The sequence below is a fragment of the Caloenas nicobarica genome, chromosome 10 (assembly GCF_036013445.1).
Source record: "Caloenas nicobarica isolate bCalNic1 chromosome 10, bCalNic1.hap1, whole genome shotgun sequence".
NCBI classification, from domain to species: domain Eukaryota; kingdom Metazoa; phylum Chordata; class Aves; order Columbiformes; family Columbidae; genus Caloenas; species Caloenas nicobarica.
The window spans coordinates 20656324-20672756 of NC_088254.1; the positions used below are offsets into that span (position 1 = coordinate 20656324).

At 54.7% G+C, this 16433-nt stretch overlaps 1 protein-coding gene across 1 annotated transcript in view; it reads right to left on the bottom strand.

The window, feature by feature from the left end:
* Nucleotides 1-14753, bottom strand: part of PCSK6 (proprotein convertase subtilisin/kexin type 6) — a 37014-nt gene extending 22261 nt beyond the window's left edge. The window contains exons 1-6 of the mRNA XM_065641589.1: nt 14532-14753; nt 8124-8228; nt 3437-3547; nt 2645-2788; nt 2005-2081; nt 1302-1390 (exon numbers count right to left, since the gene is read on the bottom strand). Coding sequence (XP_065497661.1) covers nt 1302-1390; nt 2005-2081; nt 2645-2788; nt 3437-3547; nt 8124-8228; nt 14532-14753 — 748 coding nt within the window. The remainder of the gene's footprint in view (nt 1-1301; nt 1391-2004; nt 2082-2644; nt 2789-3436; nt 3548-8123; nt 8229-14531) is intronic.
* Nucleotides 14754-16433: the final 1680 nt, after the last annotated feature.

Below are 16433 nucleotides of genomic sequence, written 5' to 3' on the forward strand. Positions count from 1 at the left end.
ATGCTTGTCTCCACAGCTGCTGCAGAGAAATGAGCTTGAAAAAGAGTGAGAAGTCAATGGCCTGATCCTGCAGGATGCAAAACTGCCTTAAACATCCCCCCTGGGGGCTTTGCCTCACTCTGCTGCTGCTTGGTGGGTGCTTGGAAATGAGTTTTTAGAGGCAAGAAGCCTCTAAGAGCAAGAAGCCATCCCATGTGCAGGGGATGGGATGTGCTGCAGCCTTTACAGCCCCCATCACTCCCCCGTTCCCTCTCCTTGGGGTTATTTCTTCCCTCGGGGGATTTTACCGGCGCAGGAACCCGCGGACAATGCTTGGCCAGGAGCAGGACTGCCCATGGGCACTGCTCCTGTGCAGACGAAACCTTAATGAAAGCTGTTTCTTGCACAGCCAGGATGGACAAGGCGAGAAAAAGAATTAAGCCCTGAATCCACCCACGGGCGCTGGTGTCCGTGCTCCCGACTGCAACTTCTCGCAGCATTGGATAGGGGGGAGGTTACAGTAAAAGCCCCTCTCCCCATCCTATGGTGCCAGGGATGGGGCTAAAACCCCTGGCAAGGACCCGGTTCCAGGCATTTGTCACCTACATGGTCCCACCAGCCACGCAGATGGGACACGTCACTCCCACCACCCGACACCCCCATCTCACCGGCGGGTGCTAGACCAGCCTCCAAACCAGCTCCACTGCTGCAAATGAGCTCTGTGATGCTAATTACCATCAGGATCCAGTCTGGTGACAAAGATGCATTTGCTTCCCGCACGTTGCGTTATTTGAGGGACCGTGCAAAGGCCCCCCCCACCCTGCACAGTCCTGGTTCCCCACCTCCTTGGTTTTTTCCCCACAAGGCTATTTTGGGGGTCTTCTCAGACCCCCACTCTGAGTGGTTCATCTGCAGACATTAAATTAACCTCACAAATGAGCAATTTTTGGCTCTGAAACTAAACTGGTGCCGCCAACCATAGCAAACGCAGCCACCCCAAAAAGGCCAGGCCCCTTCCCAGGACCCCAAACTTTTGGGGTGAAACCGCCACATCCTCGCTCCATGTGCATTCTCACAGTGAGGATGCAGCCCGAGTAGGTTTCCACCCCAAAATACATGAAGCCGGGATCCCCTGCACCCTGTGCCACCCATCATCCCCCCAGCACCCCTGGGCTCCCTGCGGCTGAGGCACCGAGGAGAAGCCTCTTTCCTGGCAATATCCAGGAGAACGGCACCCACCACCCACCCCGGGAGCCCCTTGGCATGGCCAGGGTGGTCAGGGTCCCTCGGTGGGGACGGCGAAGGGCAGGTGACAGCCTCACCTCCGATGCGGGCGTTGTAGGCGATGCCCACGATGCAATACGAGTTGTTCACTGCTGCCGCCACTTCCCCTGCACAGCGGGTGCCGTGTCTGCAAAAAGAAACCCCCCATGAGCCAATATCCCACAGGGAAGGATCCCTCTGGCCACCCCCCACCTAGAAACCGGCACTGAGGCCAGAGCGGTGAGAGAAAGCGCCCCAAGAGCTGTGGAACCCTTGTCCAAAACCCTTGGGGATGGAGGAAACCAATGCAAAAAGCAATTTTGCTCTTTGCATCTCGCAGCTAAACGCAATTTGCTCTTTGCATCTCACACCTAAATGCAATCTCCTCTTTGCATTCTCATTTCCTTTCCACACGTGCTACCACGTGCCTGTCCTGCTTTAACCAAAGCCCAAAAAGTGTGATCGAATTTTCATCCAAGCCACCCAGCCTGACTCAGGTGGTTTGATCCCCAATCACGCCAAGGAATGCCCCCCCGCCCAGTGCTGCTGTTCAATGGCTCAAGGGTTCATTAGCAATTAACATGGTTGCTGTGGGCTGGATTTGCATTAAATGCAATGACTCTGTGCAAAGCCCATAAGGCAGCATCCCCTGCAGTGCTGGGGATGGGGAAAGGCCATGGACCTGGAAGACACCCCAAGGGGGGACACCCATCCCTGGGGACCCCCGCACACCCCAGCTCCACAGCAATTAGCATCACGTACTTATTCTCATTGCTGGCATCGTAGCGTGGAGTTGGGTCGTGGTCATTCCCATTGACGTCGTAGCTTGCAAGAGGGTCCTAAAAACATGTTGCTGTCATTAGATTCAACTTACTAGCACAGCAGGGGACAAAGTGGCTTCGGCAGCAGCACCATCCTGCTTCACCCAGTCAACAGAACCAAAGCGGGCAAAAAAATGCCATTTTCCCCTTAGTTTCTCACATTTTCTCAGGATAAACAGTTCTGGGCTGCAGCCCTGCATGTTTCCCTAATGAAACATCCCGCTCCCATGGGAACAGCTCCTCCAAACCCCAAATCTGCTGGGTCTGGCACTGTTCCCCACCCTGCCACCGCAGCCGTTTGAGGTTTGAGCTGGGGCTGAGTGGGTCCATGCAGGTTTTTGGCGAGTGGGAGGGAGGCGGCTGCTTCCAAGGCAGCTGCAAAGGGAGTTTCCCCCAAACCCTCTTGTCTGAAAACCTCATTTTATTCTTAAAAACATCTCAGGCTTTTTTTTAAAAAAAAAAAAAACTTTTATTCTCATCTGCCAATGCACAGACTTGAACTGTGTTTATACACTGAAATTCTCCACCGTGAGGACCAGCCCCAGCCCATCCATCCCCTGCCTGTCCAACCCCCAGCTCACGTAGTTTTGCAGGAGGTCGGGGTGGTTCCTCTCTATACCGTCGTCGAGGATGGTGACCACCACATTTTTCCCGGTGTAGCCCCTCTGCCACGCTGCCAGGACGTTCATCTCCGACCTGCAGCGACTGTTTTTATCACCGCAGTGCTATGGGGGGAAACACAACAAGCACAAACTGCAAGATGGGCTGCAACCCCATTTCAGCCCATCTAAGCAAGTAGCCAGGCTGGAAGCCCATTTAATCAACCAGAAAATATATTTCTGTCCCACTCCCTGCCATATAACTCATAGATTTGTTATAACTTTACTCCATTGATCAAAGCCATCCAGCGGCAGTTAATCCAGGCAATGCTATCTCCCTATTTCTTTTCCTCTGCCACTTCAAATACTGCAGGCTCTTTGGTTTTGAAGTGCTCATTTCCTTTCTGCGCTTAATTTTCAATGAATTTCCCTGTCAAATACAGATCGATGAGGCAGATAGGAGAAAAAAAAATGATATTGGAAATAGATGGTTGCAGCTCTTGGATGGGCAAACTGCAGCGGTGTTCCTCCCAGGCCTTTGCTGTGCAGACCATAATGAGGGGCTGCTAATGACGGTGAAACACTTCAAACTAGACTCTCCCGTGTATTAATTTACAATTTTAAAATCCTATTGCCAAGCACATTTGCTGATATTAAGGTGTTTCATTACTGGCCGGGCTGAGCAAAGACTGATGACTTCTTTGATTAAAAATAAATTAACCCCCCCTGTAAAGCAGCGGGTTCCTGGCAGGGCAGCGACGAGGAGACACTCACCAGGTACCACATGTTGGGCCACACTGGGTCGTTGAAGGGCAGGACGTGGGGCTCCCCTCGGACCTGCCGCTTCACCCGCCGCTTCACCTCCTGCTGCTGCAGCCAGTCCACCTGCAAGGAGAGCCGTGGGTCAGCATCGTCCCTGGGCACCGAGACAGGCATCACCCGTGCGGACAGACTCCAGCATCACCTGCTGAAACGCGATTCAGGATGCAGAAGCGATGCAAACCTCAGCTCGGACCCATCCTAGCATCATCCCGTGCACCGGCAAACCACCTCCCCAGCTCCTTTGGCAGGGCTGCTGCAGAGGTAGTGGCTTCATTTCAAGGGATTAAAGGATGGATGGACAGACAGACAGGGCAAGCTCGGCTCTTTGTCTTCTCCAAGCCATGAACCTCCCGGTGCAGCAAAACTCTTGAGCGTAAATAACGTCGCCTCCAAGCACATGCCTAAACCCCCCCAGGCTTAACGAAGCGCTGAGGCACGTGCTGAAGTCCCGCTGGAGCAAACCACATATTTCAGCGTTTAGTCAAAACGTTGGACTCAGGAGCTTGGCTTAACTCTGGGGCTGATCCTTCCCCCTGGCCAGGAGGCAGCAGCTCAGCCCTGAGACTTCACCACCCAGCTCCAGGGCTGCTCAACCTTCCAGCTCCTCTTCTCCTGACAAAATAATAAAACTGGGGGCTTTACACAAACAATATGTTTCGCAAATATCTGTGGTGACCACACACGGCTACAGCAGGTCTTGGGGGACATGGCCGGCTCCCAAGAGGCATTTTTGGCACCAGCCGGGGATGAGGTGGCCTTGGGGCTGACCGCTCTGACATTTGTTTGCTTTTCAGTGGGACATGACACACGAAGAGATCAAATGGGAAATGGGTCAGAAAAGGCCAGGATTGGGAAATGTCGGTGTTTGCCTGTGCCAGGAGCTGCCTATGGTGCCGGCTTGGGAGCAGCCACATCCCACCCCGGCGAGAATTTTCCCCCCCTCAGATCTTTTATTGCTCACAAAAAGGGCCCTCTTGCCTTCAGCACGGAGATAAAACCCAGGTTTATTAAAAACAAGTCGTAAAAGTAATTTATAGACCAAATCTTTACATGTGCTCATGGTGGGGGGAGAAGGGCGGCACCAGCTAATGAGCTGGGAGGGCTCCGGAGCACATCACTCCTCACCAGACACATCCCAACAGCTCGGGGTCTTCTGGGAACATCAGAGCTGCTTGTGGGGATGTCTCTATTCTTGTGACTTAAGGTTTTGTAATGAAAAATCATAAAATCTGAAATGCAAGTTTTTGTCGGCCTCACTGATGTGAAAACTGTCAGCTGAACCAGGTGCCTCTTGCATGGTTTGCAGCTTTCTGACTTGGATGTAGGTGGATGGGGAGCTGGGTATCAGAAACACAACAGTTTCCAGCCTAGAGCTTGATTTTTAAACATCTATATTTTAAAGAAAAACTGTTGAAAGGAAAAAAATATTTGTATTTCATATAAAAATCAGTTTCCACATTGCCTTGGCTGACAACGGCATGCTGCTTTGCTTATATGATGGTGGATTTAAGTATCAGAAGCAAAAATACAACTTCATGGTCTAGTTAAAAAACAAACAAAAACCAAAAGAAAAAAAAAAGAGGATATGGCTCAAATACCCAGCTTTTTTCCTTAAAGCAGCATTACCATGGATCTCAGTGCTTCAGTCTCAGCCATCACCTGCAGCTTCGTTGGATGCAGGAACCATGGGAAAATGTGGGATTTCACAGGATTTTGCCAGGAGCTACAGTGCCACGCGGCAACATCTTCATCCTAAACACGCTCCTGATCGACCCCAGCGCTGCCAGCCGGGAGTCAATGGAGAATTCTTGTGTGGACACAGAAATCAGCAGTTTAACAACACTGATTCCAAGGGGGACTTTGCTAAATTGATGCCGCTGGTGTGGGAAGACAACGGGCGAGCGGGAAGGAGCCCAGGGCATCCCTGCAACCACTGCCACGGCTTGTGAAACTCAGGTCCACTTCCAGCACTCATCTTGGGGGGAGAAGCTTCTCGGAAATTTAAAAAAAAAAAAAAAAAAAAAAAAGGTCTTTTTGCTACTAGAAACGGCCAAAATTGTTGCAACACAGTCCTGAGCCTGGGGGTTCTCAGGTCCATCCCTGCAAACCCTAATTAGCAATAATGAGGCCACCATGAGTGGCACCGAAGGACCCTGCAAGGAGGCACAGGTATCACTGAGCTGAACCCTCTGCCCTTGCTGGAAACAGAGCAGCAGCTCTTCACTTTCCCCCTTACTCTGAGAATTTCCATGGGTGACGCTCAGATCCAGCCACCCAGGGTATCACCAGCACAGCCGAGGATGCAGCTCCAGACAAGCAATTGCTTGACTTATTCTAGTGGATGTGCAGCAATTAAAGCTGAGGTCCAGGACAAACCAGATGCTTCCAGCACGTTCGCCACAAAGCACGGCAGACATTTAGGTGGGGTTGGTTTTATCATAGAATCATTTTGGTCAGAAGAGACCCTCAAGAACAAGTCCAACCGTTACCCCACCCCTGGCACTGCCCCATGTCCCTGAGAACCTCATGTCCGTCTGTCCAACCCCTCCAGGGACGGCGACTCCATCACTGCCCTGGGCAGCCTGTTCCAATGCCCCACAGCCCTTTGGGGAAGAAATTGTTCCCAAGACCCAACCTCAACCTCCCCGACGCAACTTGAGGCCGTTTCTTCTGGTCCTGGCGCTTGTTCCTGGGGAGCAGAGCCCGACCCCCCTGGCTCCAAGCTCCTTTCAGGCAGGTCAGAGATCAGAAGGTCTCCCCTCAGCTCCTGTTCTCCAGCTGAACCCCCAGCTCCCTCAGCCGCTCCCATCACACTTGTGCTCCAGCCCCTTCCCCAGCTTTCGCTGTGGTACTTGGGGACAGGCACAGGGACTGAGGCTGAGACACCCTCCGATGAGGATTAAGAGATCGGAGCAGTGAGGTTGAAGGCTCCAGCACCACGAGGACCAACAGCAGCATCCCACCAAGCCGGCATGACCCCGCTCTGCGTCCCAATGCGCCTCCACACCTCTTACCCTCACCACCACAACCTGCCCCCAAAATTGCTGGATTTGCTGCATCTCTCCTCCCCTTCCATCACCTACCACATCATATCAGCCCCAAACGGAGTAGCCACAGCCACGGGTCTCCTAGAACACGAGGGGAGCTCGGCAGCAGCGTGGTCCCTCGGGGACCAGGACCCTGGGTGATGCCTGGTCCTTGTGCCACCAACCCCCACAGCAGAGCAAACTGATAAATAGTGGCACTGGAAACAATAGTCCCTGGAAGGCATGAACCACCCAACATCTGCAAATAATTGAATTCGCTGGTTTGTTAGGCTTTCTGCAAGATTTCTTTCCATCTTCGCTAATCCAGCTCCTGTCTCCTTGTGCCTCGCAGTGATGTTTTCCCGTCCAAACGCTGAGATATCTCCAGAACAATTTGCAAATGTGCATGGGAGAGACAACACATGCCAAGAGGCCTTGAACTCCAACCGATAACGAAGGATTAAGAGAACAGGAGCTAATTGCTCTGGCTTGCAGTCCACAGAGTGAGGCAAGGTAAAGGTTAATAAGACTACAAGCTCATTGATTTGGTATGCATTATCACTAGACTTATCGAAATGGTGGTATTTCAATTGCAGAGCTGAATTCACCATTTGCTGGGATGCCCGCCCACCTCCCCTAGGGTGATCAGCTTTAATTAGAGCCCAGCACACTTGTAGGGCACTGACACCCCTCTTGCCAAATTTTCCCCCACCAGCAACATCACCTGTGTGCCTCCTCAGAAAGGTGCTACAGACCCTGCCCAAATATTTAACAGCAAATCTCACTGGAAAGCCGGCTGGCTGGGGAAAGCAGGGCTGCTGCGTGGGCCTGGAGAGATGCGGCTGGGATGTGATGAGCTGGAAATATTTCAGGTAAGAGTATCCCAAGAGCAGCTGGGAGCATCAGCGCAAGCACCAGCCACTTGCTGCAGCACAGGTATCGTCATTGTAATGGCTTTTTCTGCACTTATTTCTTCCTTTCCCCCTCCCCACACATTAACCCTTCCGCTGCACTGCAGAAGTAGCATCTTGCGGGGTTCGGGTGCCAGGTGGAGCTGGGGAGGAGAAAGCCAAGGCAGAGCCACAGCCCTTCGCTGTCATCCCCCCAAACCCAGCTCACCCAGGTCCTGCCTGTCCTGTCCCTCCTCGCCTTCTCCTTCCGCCCTCCCGTTACTTTTGTCAATTCAGCTGCGCTGAAAAATCCCTTCGGATGCTTGGTCTAGGAAGAAGAAACGCAGGGCCATTGCCAGGGATTTCACACATAGCAACCATAGAGGCAGCAAATGTTGTGGCAACTGGATCAACACCCCAAGCATGCAGCAGCCTCTCTACCCTGGAAGGCTTTTTTTCTCCCTCTTTTCTTCCTCCCGGCTTTCAGGCAGATGTTAACATTTAGTCACTTCTCAGTATTTTTCATCACCGATCGACGTACCCGTGGCCAATGAGTCACCCCGTGCACGCACAGGGCTGCAGTTCAAGGATAACATGTCATTGCAAGATGCTCGGGTTCACACTTGACCTGGATCAAGTCTTTGGGCTTCTCCAGGGAAATGGGGACCTGCATCCCACCACCCCCTCAGAGGCTGGGGGACCCCAGGCTGCCCAGCCCTGTACCTTGGGGTCCATACGGAGAAAGTTGTGCGGTCCCCGGCTGCTCAGCGTCGAGCGCTTAAACGTCTTGCTGTGGTGAAAGTGGTAGTAGTTTTCCAAACTCCCAATCTGGAAAAAGAGAGGGTTGTTTTGGGTTTGGGTTTTTTTATTATTATTTTTTTTTAAAAAAAAAGTTTTCCTGTGGTTCACCCCATTTTTGTGCTGGCAGCACCCCTTTGTGTGTTGGTGCAGCTGCGTCTCGCACCGCAAACCCGACGCTCAGGGAGGGGATGCAGGATGCTGGCACTAACCCCAGTGCCACTGCTAGACGCTGTGCTGGCACAGCAGAGCCCAGAAAACATTTTTATGAATTTTCACCCATTAAATACATCTTTACAAACTGCCTTCCATCAGTTCCCGAGCAGGAATAATGAGCTAAAAATGAGCTCAGCAGCTGCAGCGGAGCTGGGGGAGCGGTGCCTCATCCCGCTGCCTTTCCCCACCCAACGCTCCAGCAGCACAAAAAGCCCCATAAGGAGAGGTGAACGCCATCCCTGCTAATCCTGGGATGCTCCATGGAGGCACAGGATATAACTGTGCTTAACCTGGAGTCAGAGATGGCAGCAAGAGTCAAAAAATTTAAATATCTCCGAGCAAACCAATGATGCTCCCCAAGGGATGTATAACACATGCCCCTGCCTCGAGTCCCTCCCCAGTGGTAAGTGCAGCCCGGGAGCAAAGGCGAGCTGGAAAATGCAGCCCCACTGGCTCCCTTCAGCTCAGGAAAGCCCCACACTTCTCTTTTACAAGTTTTTGACTTTTTTTGTTGTTGTTGAACAGAGCCGAAATGCCCCATATTTGCAGGAAAGTGCCGTGCCAGCCACACCACCCTGCCGAGCCCCGGGTGGCTGCGCTGCCTCCAGCCCTTTTATCCCGGCAGCTGGAGACACCTTAACTCCTCTTTTCCATCCCAAAAGTACAGATAAATTCTCAGGACTATGCAACAATGCGGCTCTCTTGGCCAGGCGCCACATGAAGACCATCCCACAGGGATTCGCAGCCTTAGGGATGGGGACGACCCAAAAGCTGGCTCCCCAGTCACACAATTTTGGTACAAGTTGGGTCCCTGGTAAAAATTCCTTTTTCCTTGAGGCTGATTTTTTTTTTCCCCCCCTCCAAAAAAAACCATCCCATGGCCAGGAGCTGGATGCTGCTGGGAGCCAGGGGCAGGTCCTGTGCCTGGCTTGAAGGACCAGGGTGAGCCGTGCCGTGAGTCCCTGTCTGCAACCCAGGGGCTGGGGTGACATCCCTGAGGCCACGTGTAACGTCCCCAAGGCCACATGTGACCCAGGGTGACATCCCCAAGGCCAGACCAGTGCTGGCTACAACAGGACGAAGTGGGGGGAACAAACAGGTTTGTCCGGACCAGATGCTGAAGCAGATGATGACAACTACTTACATCTTTATCACACTTAATACCTTGAGATGTGCCAGTACCTCTTACGAGCATTAAATATTTAATTAGTTTTGCTCTGCCTTTTATGCCAGAGCATCATTTCGCCAACTTGTCTTTACTGCCGGTAGTGATTTTTGTAATTTGTTTCCACTCAAGTTCATTTAAACGCTCTCTCCCTCTCCACCACCGCCTTTTTCTTTGCTTTACAGCATAGCTGTGCATTTTCTGTAACATCTACATGCAAAGCGGCTGCTCGCTGCAATCTGCATTTGGCTTTTAAGACCCATTCCTTAAATCCACTTGTACTTAGGAAAGAGAAGGAAGATGCTCCAACCTCCCCATATTGTAGGGAAACTTTGTGTGAGGCCACCCTTCGGGTTCAGCTCCGCATCCACCAGCTCAGCCTTGAGTTTGCAGGGTTATAATATTCAGTTTATTCTCATCTCCGGCCCCTCTGGCACTCATCATAACAGGATCACGCTCTATAAACAAGCATCAGCTGAAGAAGCACTTCTGTTTCCCACCAGAGCAGGCTTTTCAGAAACAAATGCAAAATTACCACGCAATGCAAATCAGCAAGAGGACGAGGAGGGAGAAACCCATCCCAAGGTCTGGGGATGCCTGGTGAGAACAGCAGGAGAAGCACCCTATGCTCTAGGTTCTTTATTCTCCTGGGATTTATTGAAGGAAAAATAAGGAAAAACCTTCTCAAGTTGGGGCTAACTTGAAAGCCAGCCCCACTCTGAGCAGAGGTTGGACCCAGTGACCTCCAGAGGCTACTTCTACCTGAGCTATTCTAAGGAGAAAAATTCAAAATTGCCATTTTTTTTTTTAAATGCAAGAGTATTCATTCTCCTCCTTGAGGTCAGTCAGCTTGGTGGGGGCTCAGCAACGCAACTCCTGGGGATGGGACTACTGGAGACACCCAAAAGATCTGAGTTTTCTCCTGCATACAGCACCAGCGAGGCCACAGCCCTGTGACCACAGTGATGAGGATGCTGGAAAACCCAAGAGACACATAGGACTTCCCCAAGGGCTGATCCTTCCTGGCCACCTAGACAAGCAACTGTACCCACCAGCTCCTGACCAGCCAGAAGACAGTTGCCCGTGCTGAAAGGTCTCATCTCCACTGCAGAGGAGATAATCCAGGTCTCCACCAACCACGGTTACAAAGCCCAGGCACCTAAAGGCCAGGAGACCACATTGAGCAGCTCCAGACATGCTCATTCCCTCCCCAAGTGCATTTACAACCAACCACCTTAATTTTTTTTTTTTTTTGGACATCTAACTTACACCAAGGACAGTTTCTCATTTCCACAAGGGTTGATTTTAATTTTCCCAATGGATCCACAGTTTGGAGCTGAAGTTTCAGGGGGAAAACTGACACTTTTCAGAGAATTTGAATCCGTACCTCAACAAGACAAGCTGGTTTTCTTCTCCCCTGTTAACTGAGGCAGAGGAAGCCCTGGTTGGTGCCACCATGCTCAGCTGGGCTGCGGATAGAACAAGCTTGGAGCAATTCAGAAGCAACATGAAGGCGTTTTGCACCACACAATGCCATTGTCACTATGCAGGGGGTGTCAATGGCTCCACTTTCAAAAAACCACACACCTGCCAATGTCATCCAGCCAAATGGGGAGGAGTTTGAATTCGAAGGAGCTTCTCATGGCTCCAGTGGGACCCAGGTAGTTAGAGATGGAGATGGATGGCAAAAGGATGAGAAGCGACAAGTTGCAAGGGGAGAAATCCTAACTAGGTATAAAGACAGAAATTCTTTGGGTAGGATGGTGACACACGGGCCTGGGGAGATGGTGGGATCTCCATCCTTGGACGACTCCAAATCTCACCCAGCTGAGGCTCCACACAGCCTGATTTAGCCTCAAAGTTAATTGGGGGGGTTGAACCAGAGACCTCCAGAGATCCTTGCCAAGAGGGAGTACTCCACAAATACTTAATAGTGTTAAAAAGAGGTATGATTGCAAGGGGGTCAGCCACCTCCCAACCTCCTTTTCCATTCCCCTTCTCCCACAAATCCCCATACTGTCTGCAAGGCCCCCCCAAAGGCACCGGGGCAGGAGAGGCACTGGGAGATGCTCCTGCAGCAGCATCCATCCCTGCTTTACTTCATTAACAGCTATTAGTATTTCCAGCAGGTTCAAGGTTGCTGGCAGCTAATGAGATATGGCAAAGGAGGGCTTTTTTGGAGCTGGACACCACCAAGGGCAGCACTAGAGCCCGTAAGGGAATTGCTGAGCCTGTTTCTTCCCTCCTCATCAGAGCAAAGTCCTCCAGCATTTCACCCAAACCAGCCCATTTCTGCAAAACGCAGCTGCATCAGTGCTGGTGTCCTGCAGGAGGATGGATTGGGCTGGGGAGGCCGTGTCTGGTCCCCTCCTGGGGACACCACCCGTCCCCAGCAGGCACAAGGGCTCCTGCCTTTGGGAATGTCATTCTCAGATGGTCACAGCTGGATTCAGCCCAGTAAGGACGGAGACTGGGGCTGCGAGGACACCATCGCTCTAGCATCCTCCAGACAACAAATATCCAGGAAAGCTCCAATTCCAGCCCCAAATGAATCCTGCCCACCTCCTGCACCGCAGGAGAGACTGCTGAGCACGTCTGAGCCCTCCCGAAACATAACCGCACAAGGAAAAATAAATCGTATAAATCTTGTTATCGGGATAGGAACAGGCTAATTGCCACCCCTGCGGTGGCAGCGGAGGTGCTGCCCAGGGCACTGGCACCACACAGCCCTCAGCCAGGGCCTGTCCTGGCTCATCCCAGCACAGCGCGGGAAGGAACGAGCAGGCGTTTGGGGGTGTAAAGGCTTTTCCTTTTGTTTAATTGTTTGCTTCACTTCAATAGAAGTTGATGCAAATAATTCCCCAAGAAAAATTTCATTCTGCTGTGCGCCAGAAGGATTTAGAGTTGTCTTGGTGGCCGGGCTGGGCATAGGAACACAGGAGGACAGCTGGGACATGGGGCAGACACGGATGCGTGCAAACCCCAGCAATGCCCTTCCCAGCCAGGAATGTGTCAGCAGACCCCAGGATTGCATCTCAGAGGAAAAGAGCTCACCAGCCACCAACTGAGCCTTCCTTGCACCCAGCTGTGTCACCTCTGTGACAGTCACCTCTCCTCCTCCCTCGTCATGTGGGACTCCACCACTTGCCTCCACCCAACCCTCTCCCCAGGGCAGGGCGACAGCCCCTTGGCAGGGTTTTCCAGCAGGATCAGGCCCCCGGGGGGGAACAAGTCACCAGGGACGGTGCTGTCCCCAGCAGCTCCATGAGCAGAAGATGCGGCGCAGGAAGCTGGGGACACCCAGGCCCCCACAAGCACAGGCAAAGCAGTTCCTTGGGGTTTAACCATGGACAAGCTCCTGTGGGAAAAGCCCCAGAGTCTCAAAAGCTGAAGGCAGGGTACAGAGAGCAGCTGGGGAAGCCCCAGCGGTGCAGGAGCTCCCAGCATCCGCGGGAAAGGCGGGAGCCAGGAACACCCTGATGCAACCGCAGAAATATTTCCCTTGCTCTCCAGCCCGCGCTGGGCTGCCCCAGGGAAGGGCTCGGGGGGAGGGAGGGATGCTCCGACAGGGCCATGTTGTGCCCATGGGCCAAACGCCTCTGATATCATGGGGATGAGCTGGGGAAAGCTGGAATGTTGGGGAGAAACAGATGCTCCAGTGGGCAGGGACACAGCAAAACCATGACCCAGGAGCTGACGTGAGGCTGATGCAAACCAGGAGAGGGGGAAGCTCAATCAAGATATTCTCTGGCTGAAGACGGATAAACATCGAAAAGCCCTTTGGGTTGCACAACAGCATCGACCCGGCCCTGTGATAGAGGCATTTGAACAATTTAAGTGATTTTCTCCTCAGTGGGGCAAGAGCCAAGCACAGCAGGTAGGGGATGGAGGGTGGGACACGCAGGGTTGTCCCCCACAAGAGGTCACAGACACTGGTGCAGGAAACACTGTCCCAGATTCAGCCTTCCCCCCTGCAAATTTGTTTACGCAGCACCTCGTTACTTTAATTATACTTAAAAGCAGGGTTGCGATATAAAGCAAGGATATAATTTATAGTCCAGAAGACACCTTGGGCAGGAAGACAACCTGAAGTGCCACCCAGCCAGCAAATCGTTGAGCAGTGCGGAAGGTAATAAACTCCGGAGGAAACTCTGAGGACACCAGCCCACGTCTTGGTTTACAGGGAGTGAAGAAATTGAGAGGAAAAAGGAGCTGCCGTGATGAAAGTCACCTTTAAGCCATCCGTGTGCTGCGGGGGATGGAAAGCAAAAGTTCTTCGTGTTCCCAACATCTCCGATAAACCCGGTGCCAGAGAGTCCAAAGTTTGTTAAATCCATAAATGTTACTCGCCGGGATGGGAGGAACTTGTGCAACCCCCAGCCGGTGTGGGAACGGGTTGTGCGGGGCGAGGGCACCCCGAGGAGCGGCGGCCAAGGTGGGGAGAACGGGGCCGGGGCTGCCCGGCCGCCCGCCCGGGGCCAAATCGCTCCGCCAGCATCGCTGCATCGCGCTCATCCCGCCGCTCCGGGGGCGGGAGGGGCCCATCTCCCTGGGACCCCCGGCACCGCCCCGGTGCCGACAGATCCGGCAGCTCCGCGGGACCCCCCGGCAGCTTCCCGAAGCCGGGGCCCACAGTGCGAGACCCCCGGCAGGTGCCCACTCCCGGGATCCCCCGCAGGTTCCCGGTGTCGGAGCCCCCGGCGCTTCTCCAGTCCCGGGACCCCCGGCATCTTCCCGGGACCCTCCGCAGACCCCCGGTGTAGATCCCTCTGCAGCGCCCGGGAGCCCCGACAGTTCCCGGGACCCCCCCCCGCACCTCTCTGCTCCCGGGACCCCCGACAGCTCCGCGACCCCAAGACCCCCCTCAGGCTCCCGGTACAAGCCCCCCTGCAGCCCCCGCTCCCGGTACCCCGGCATCTGCCCGCCCCCCGGCGCTCCCCGCTTCCCCTTACCTGCCCCAGGCTGATGTACCCGTAGGCGGCGGCGAGGCGAGCGGCCTCGGCGGGGCCCCCCCGCACCCGCACGGCCCAGTGGTTGGTGTAGACGGTGCGGGAGGGTTCGGCCGCGGCTCCGCGCCCGCTCAGCGCCAGCGGCAGCGCCAGGACCAGCAGGCAGAGGCGGGCGGGCGGCGGAGCGGCCGCGCTCCCCGGGCCGGGGCCGGCTGCGGCGGGCATGGTGCGCTCCGCGGTGCCGAGCTGGGCGGAGCGGGGAGCTGCGCCTTTTAAAGCGGCCCCGGAGCCCGGCGGGGGCGGGGGGATGCTCCGGGCGGGGTGGGGGGGAGGGTGGAGGCAGCGGGGAGGGCCCGGCCGGGCGGCAGCGGCGGGAAAACGGGCGCCCGCGGGAGGGGGGGGGCGGTTTCTGAGCACCCCCTTGCATCCCCCTGCCTGCCGCCGGGCATCCCGCCTGCCATTCCTGCACCCCCCGCGTGTACGCGGTGCTGCTTCCCGGATAACCCCCTGCGTCGCCCCCGGTGTCCCCGAACAACCCTCTGCATCCCCCTTCATGTCGCGGTCCCGCTCCGCGGAAATCCCGCTTCACACCTCTGCATCCCCCCGGCGAGCCTCGGTGCAGCCCCCCGGCAAACACCCTGCATTCCCCTGCATCCCCCCTACATGTGACTGGGACACGTCCTGTACCCCCCTGCACCTCCCCTGCATGCAGCTGTGCTGCTCTCCAGAAACCCCTCTGTACAGCCCTGCATTCCTCTGCACCCCCCCTGCATGTCCTGCTGCTGTTCCCCAGATAACCCCCTCCATGTCCCCGGACAGCCCCCCCACATCCCCCTGCATTCCCCAGCACTGTGCCATGGGTTTTCCCCTGCACCCCCCCCCGCATCCTCCTTTGTGTCCCCCGCATCCCCCAGGCAGCTCCTCATGTGTCCTCCCAGTTCAGCCCCCCGGGGCAGCCAACCTGAAACTCCCCATCACTGCCCTGCATCGCCCAGCACTGAGCCCTTGGCATCCCGCCTGTATCCTCCCCGCTCCCCCTGCACCCCCCCAGGCATCCCCCACCCCCCACCTCTGCACTACCCCCACAGGCATCTCCCACTGCACCTCCCCTCTGCATCCCTCTAGCACTGGTTCCCAAATCCCTCTGGCATCTTTCCTGCACCCCCCAGCATCGCTCCACATGTATCCCTGGGCACCCCTCCTGCACCCCAGGCAAACTGCAGCAAATTTGGGGGCAGGATTCCCCAGGTGACCCTGGCTGTGGAGCAGCAGGTGCGCATAAGGGGCACCACAGGGAGCCGTGGGCACAGGCAGAGGTGCTGGAGAGTCTTTGCCTCCCACGGACACCATTCAAAGGACAGCAGAAAGCTCGTGGGATATTAGAAAATAGGCTTTGTTAGGGAGAAGGCGATGGCGCATACAAAGGATGGGCTCAGGAGCGGGTCAATGATGCTCTGTTCCACAGCCCTCCCTGCCAGCGCGGGCAGAGGCCTGCAAGAAAGCTGAGAGCTGCGCAAAACGAAGCGGTGTTTCACTCGCATCACATCGGAGCTTTGCTCACATCACATCGGAGCTTCACCTACATTACATCAGAACTTCAGAAATGTCCCCGTTCAGCCCCCCGGGGCTTGGTGATAAGCTGGAGATGAGCTGAGGAGCCACGCCAAGCACTGTGGCTGCAACCACAGGCTCTGGCCAGCATGCCCTCAGGGTGGCTGTGATTCCCGGAGTGGGTGTTGTCTATTTTCCAGGCCCTGAAGAGATTTGAGAGGTATTTGGGTTACAAGCCATGGCTGCCAACCAAAGTGCTTACAGGGTGTCCTTGTAGCTGCCCCCAGCCCCATCCATCTGAATGCAAACACTTTCCCAAGCCCCAAACAGCTTTGCAAACCCCACCTAAGTGCA